The 6,000-nt window shown below is 48.8% G+C and overlaps 1 protein-coding gene and 1 pseudogene across 4 annotated transcripts in view; both read right to left on the bottom strand.

Annotated features, from left to right (window-relative positions):
* Window positions 1-203: 203 nt before the first annotated feature.
* The window catches only part of CHD6 (chromodomain helicase DNA binding protein 6), a 174,744-nt gene continuing 168,947 nt past the window's right edge, over window positions 204-6,000 (bottom strand). For 3 of the 4 annotated variants that reach the window (XM_038750443.1, XM_038750446.1, XM_038750445.1), the window contains 2 exons: window positions 5,615-5,734; window positions 204-3,222 (listed from right to left, as the gene is read on the bottom strand). In XM_038750443.1, coding sequence (XP_038606371.1) covers window positions 2,332-3,222; window positions 5,615-5,734 — 1,011 coding nt within the window. In that variant the 3' untranslated portion in view covers window positions 204-2,331. The remainder of the gene's footprint in view (window positions 3,223-5,614; window positions 5,735-6,000) is intronic. The other variant, XM_038750444.1, reaches the window with a different exon arrangement.
* On the bottom strand, window positions 3,887-4,002 carry LOC119931933 (annotated as a pseudogene).

The raw sequence follows: 6,000 nt of genomic DNA, 5'->3' as shown, positions 1-6,000 counted from the left end.
AAGAGCGAGGGACTTTAGCATGCTGTTGGCTCGTTGAATCAAACCTGATACTGAACCCTGGTCCCTACCGAAGATTAGAAGTGCAACTTGGAAAAAGCGACTTTTCCATTCCAAAAAAAGAAAAAAAGACGAAAAATAATCTGCAGAAGATGTTTACAATACCCATTTGCAGTAAGGCCTTCAAGATATGAGGTTGTTTTTTATAGCATTTGTATTAAGGATTTTAGGGCAAATACATGATTTTCTTTTTCTACTAGATAAAAAGAAAATTAGTGCTTGAAAGGTTCAAAAATATATCAATTGAGTGATTTTTTTTCTTTACATAAATAAATTATATTGATTTGGATTTAACAGTTGAAAAAACCCCTTTCTGCTTCCACTGGAGGCAAAACTGAACAAAATGTTAGTTAAATAGCGAGCGCAGCACGTCTAAGAAATCTGTTGAGCGCATTTATATTGCATCTGGGCTTCCGGGGTGGTGTCAGATGGAACGGGGGAACGGGTTCCATTATTAGATTTCTTTAGCCTAGGGTCAGTTGCATGACTTCTGTTTTTATTACTCCGATTTGTTAAAAGGGGATTCTAGTTTCTGAAAACACATTCGGTGGATTTTTTGGTAATGGTTTAACAGACTTCTTTGAGATGCTAATTTTCCACACGTACATAATCCGGAATCCCCCAGGTACAAACGACAGTGACAAAAGCATCAAATAAATAATGCAAACTGAAGGAGCCATGGCGAACTTTTGGACCATCGGATAAATTAGGCAAAACTGTAACAGAAACGAAAACTGTAACAAAGTAAGTAAAAAATACATCCATTTTGGGATGACAAAATGGGAAACTGACGGGACTCTACCCAAACTCTTCCATCGCTTTCAACTCTCCTGTGCTGCGGCTTCCTGTCATTACGGCACCACAGTGGGAAGCGTTTATTCCGTTTATTCCGTGTCTCAGATAGAGAGCTGTAAGTAAAGACCGGGCTGGGGTGGGTCGGGGGGACGGGAGAAACTGATGGAGGGAGGGATGGAGACGCCGGTCCTGGCCAGAGCTTCTGAGCCTGATAATCTACGGGAGAATCAAAAATAATATTAATTTGTAACATTTCCTCAAACAGCTCGCCACCGGGGAGTGAAGTTTGGGCCCAGACCCCGATCGGAACGGGACGGAAAGAAGGGGCGAGGAAGACAAAAACCCAAGGGGCACCCCATTTTAACAGAGCTCCGTGACCTTCGGTGTGGAAAGAGAGGCCTTTCAGACTTCGGCCAAAGGCGTTCTGAGAGGAGGACGAGGAGGAGAAAGAGGAGGACGGTCCGGTGTTAAAAATCCACTGAGCCTCGGTGACCGCTTAACTCGGAGGGGCAAGTGAACGGATGGAAAAAGCCCACCGCTTCAGTAGACGAGGACGGGCTGCTAGTGTCATCGCGGAGAAAATCGGAAGCTGAAAACAGCGCGGACTGCTTCCCCCACCCCGGCCCCAACAACAGCCCGCTCGGTGGTCAACTTTCTCCTCATATAAGTTGGGGTGAGTTTCTGTAACTGGGGAAGAAAAGGGGGCCAAGTCACCAAAACCCAAGCCGTCTGTTTATGAAAATACTTTAAAATGCCTAGATGATATTTTCAGGTACTGCAGGTGCCTGGAACAACCGTGAGGGAGAAAATGAGCTCACTACCAGTTAGGGTTTTGCTTTTTAAAGAAGAAATGAATATATGCATTTTCAATCATTAGTTATATACTTCTGTCTATACTACTAATCTAGTAACCATGATAAAATAGGGCAATATTTTAAATCAAAAATACACAACAGCACGTACTATATAGCTGTGCTTTGTATTTCCCAGACCCTTTTTTCCATTCGGCGTAACTCACGTTCAGAGGAGACTCCCCTCGTCTCTGTTCTTCTGCGTCTTTAGGCGAGACCCCCCTCAAGAGGTACCCACTTCCTCTTGACCTTTTTCTCTCCCCTCCCCACCGCCCCCCGAAAAAGCGAGCGAGTTTGAGGGGTTGGGATGTGTCACCAAGTGCTGGATTTACTATTGTTTGCTGGAATGAACAAGTGGATAAACAGAATGAGAATTCTGTGCCTCCCCTACTAGCTAAACAACACGTATCTGACAGTGGCAAGACCCTGCGACTATGACCGTAGGTTACAATAGCTCTTTTACAGGGAATCGGGTAATATTACTCATGGAAACACAGGTTTTTCTGTAGGTGAAGTGCGGGGCTGAGGGGATCGGGGTGGGGCGGGAGGGGAAGAGGGGGAAAGTAACAAATCTTCATGGGATAAGAAACTTACAAGCCACAATATTTCTCTTAATGAAACAAAAGTTCTAATTGGTGGGAGTCATAGTTTCTTTTAAATTGCTCTCCTCCGCTTGTACACCCCGTTCTTTATCTGTGGGCAAAGGTGGAGTGTGTTCTGTACAGTTCTGACCATGTCTGGGCTCCCTCTCAAACCCCGAGGCAGTCTCTGGGTCTGGATTGGGGAGGTCCCCCCTTGCTTTCTTCCTCTTCCTCTTCTGGCTTTCTAGACTCGAAGTCTCAGAGTGTCTGGTGGGCTGCAGGCCGGGCAGTGCCATGCCGATGCCGGGAGAGAGAAACATGGATGGGTAAATCAGTCCAGGTGACATTCCTGGGATGAGAAACGGGTTAAAAGCTACAGGAGTACTGGCGGGAGTTATTGCGGGTTCGGGCTGGTCGGAAAAGGAGCTGGGGCCGGGCTTGTCTTCGGAGGGCGGGTCCTTCGGGCCGTCGTGGCTGCTCCTGGCTTTGTCTTCTGGGGCCTTGTCCGCGTTGGACGTACCGCTCTTGGTTGTGCTTGTCAGGGCCGTCGGGACGGTCGAAGTGCAGGCCGAGGTCATGGGGGTGTTCAGGAGGCCTCCCACCCCGAACATCTGGGGGACCGTGGCCATGCCCGGCAGCATCATGGGTAACATGCTCAGGGTGCTTTTGACGTCCTCCCCGGCCGAGACGGCCGCGAAGCCGGCGGGGAAGCCCACCAGCCCCGCCAGGGGGATGCCCTGCATGTTCCTCATGTTCTGAAGTCCTACTAGGTCCATGCCGGCGATCAGTCCGTTCATGAACAGGGGCCCCATGCCGGAGGAGGAGTCCGCCGCCACCAGCCCGGGGGGCTTCAGCAGGTCGCTGCGCGGCCGCCTCCCTCTCCGCCGGGGGACCGGCTCGCTCAGCAGGCGGTTAAACTTGTTGTCGGGCAGGAACCCCTGGGGAGCCGACAGAGAAACGAGAGACCCAAACGGTTACGGCCCGGCCGGCGGCCGCGCTCGGAGACTTGTGGCCAAGGGACTCTCCCCGGAGCCTGACCAGGGCCACCGGTCCGGCCTCTCAGTGGGCCCAAGGCGCGGTGGCCTTGGCATGGAACACAGTAAGCGCTTAGCAGATACGATTATTATCATTGACCAATGGTACTTATTGAAGACTTACTGTGGGCAGAGTGCTGTACTGAGCGCTTCCTCCAGACAGTGAGCTCCTTTGAGAAGGCTATGCATCTGTTTGTTTTACTGTATTCCCCCAAATGCTTAGTACAGTGCTCAAATAAGGCTGACTGACTACAATACATCAGAAATAGCAGACATGTACCCTGCCCGTAAGGAGCCTACAATGTAGAGAAAAAACATAAACGAGGTGGCAATGCCTTAACCGTTTATAATAATAATAATGGCATTTATAAAGCGCTTACTATGTGCAAAGCACTGTTCTAAGCGCTGGGGAGGTTACAAGGTGATCGGGTTGTCCCACAGGGGGCTCACAGTCTTAATCCTCATTTTACAGATGAGGTAACTGAGGCACGGAGAAGTGAAATGACTTGCCCAAAGTCACTCAGCTGACAATTGTCAGAGCCAGGATTTGAACCCATGACCTCTGACTCCAAAGCCCGGGTTCTTTTTCCACTGAGCCATGCTGTTTATGTGCTGTAAAGACCACTAAGACCTCTCCCATCATTCTCAATGGGAGTGCTAACCTTCTCTCCTTTCATACACCTTGTAAATTCTGAGAGGGCTGGGCGGCTCACGTTGGGGCGGAGATAGAAACGGGGAGGTGGCCTTATCCACTGCCTTCCCCGTCCCTGAGGACTGTTCTCAATCTTGGGAGGATTAGTTGTTACGATTTTAAGGGACGAGTTTCTGCTACAGGCTTCTCGAGAACAACAATAATTGGGGTATTTGTTGAGGGATTACTCTGGGCGAAGTGCTGGGGAAGAACAGCACAACCAGCTCAGACATGGTCCCTGTCCCACCCTCCTCCCATGATTTCTCCCCCTCCGTGGTGACAGCCACCTGGAGGCAGTGAGACCTCCTTGGTCCGCAAATCGCGGTTCAAGGGATTTTAGACTGTGAGCCCACTGTTGGGTAGGGACTGTCTTTATATGTTGCCAACTTGTACTTCCCAAGCGCTTAGTACAGTGCTCTGCACACAGTAAGCGCTCAATAAATACGATTGATGATGAAGGGAGAGTCTGGCCCAAGCGTCCCTTCCCCAAAATGCACCTGTAGCTGAGCACAGTGTTAATAATAATTGTGGTATTTATCTTTGTTCCACGGAAGCAAAACCGCTCACTGTTCCTCGCTCTTCTCTGTCCAATTCTTGCTCACAGTCCCCGCCACGCCAAGCATTCCCTGCCACCTTCAAAGCTCTTTTGAAATCACACTCCTCGAGGAGGTCTTCCCTGATTCATCTCTTAGATTTACTGTCATACTCTTACTTACTTCATCTAAATTTAGATGAAGACCTCCTTCTTCTAAATGCGCCCCTTTTCCTTCTTCCTACTAGTTAAATTAGCAATTTTAGCATCTGTTTTCCCCCTGCTGGACTGTAAGCAATTTGAGGGGCTGGGATCGTGTCTCCTGGCTCCATTACACTCCTCTAATAATTTATAATAATTATGGGATTTAAGCGCTTTGTTCCAGGCACTGTACTAAGCACTGGGATGAATACAAGCTTGGTGAGGTCCTTGGTACAGCACACCCAACAGATGCTCAATAAATACTACTGAGTGAAGGGGAAAAATTGGCCTGACTGGTGAAACAGAAAAACACTGGATGTGGCATAATGGACAAAAATCTCTGGACTATGAGCTATTGCCATTCTGGTCAGAGCCATCATCCTATTATGCGCAATTTGCAGGCACGTTATCGGGGACGCATCATACAAGGATGGGGAAGTATTCGTTTCACTTCGTTTTGGCCTGATTTACTAACAAGCGGAGTTTTGCTTGGGGCTTTATCGTTTCAGAGGGAAACCGGGGAGGGTTTAGAGAAGAGAATCGAGTATTATTGAAAAGGGAACTCGGATGGTCCATGAGTAAAGGTTACGGAGATCCTGTGTGCGGAGAGCTCCATGGACACTTAATCCGCCGAAAAGATAAAAGGCGACTTTAAAGGCCTGGGAGACGGAGGGAGATTTATCGTTTGCCTAGGAGTCCAGAGATGCTGATTCCAGTGGTCTGAGTCAAACTCCCAGACTTGCTCGGTCTAGGTCTTGGATGGGAGTTTCCCATCATGGCGGAAAAGGCCCTGAAGAGCACATGAGTGCAAGAGAGAGTGTGTGTGTGTGTGTGTGTGTGTGTGTGTGTGTGCACACACTTATTTTCCTTACCCGTCGTCCTGTCTCTTTATGGCCCACAGGCCCCCTCTCTTCTGCACTCAGTGAGCTGATGTCCAATTTGCCAGGCTCCTTACAGCGCTGCCTCCTCTGCTTCGTCTTGTCCGAAAAATTCTAGGGAGCAAAGGTGGGGAGCAAACGTTAGGACAGCCTGAAAAGCCCCCGGCTCCGGGAAAGCTGGTTACTTTCCAAATGCAAGTGGAACCTTATACATGCCTCAGCAGAAGTCAATGAAAATCTAAATCCAGGCATCTCTTTGACTCGTCCCAAAATCAAATGTGGTCTTGGGAAGGGGTTGAGATTACTTCCTGGATGCAAATTCCCCGCTAAGGGTTAGAGTGAGGTTTAGTCAACAAAGTAAGGATTAACTTTCAGCTGTG

The sequence above is a fragment of the Tachyglossus aculeatus genome, chromosome 8 (genome assembly GCF_015852505.1).
Source record: "Tachyglossus aculeatus isolate mTacAcu1 chromosome 8, mTacAcu1.pri, whole genome shotgun sequence".
NCBI classification, from domain to species: Eukaryota; Metazoa; Chordata; class Mammalia; order Monotremata; family Tachyglossidae; genus Tachyglossus; species Tachyglossus aculeatus.
Note: the sequence above shows the minus strand (reverse complement) of the source record. Positions and strands in the feature narration are given on the sequence as shown.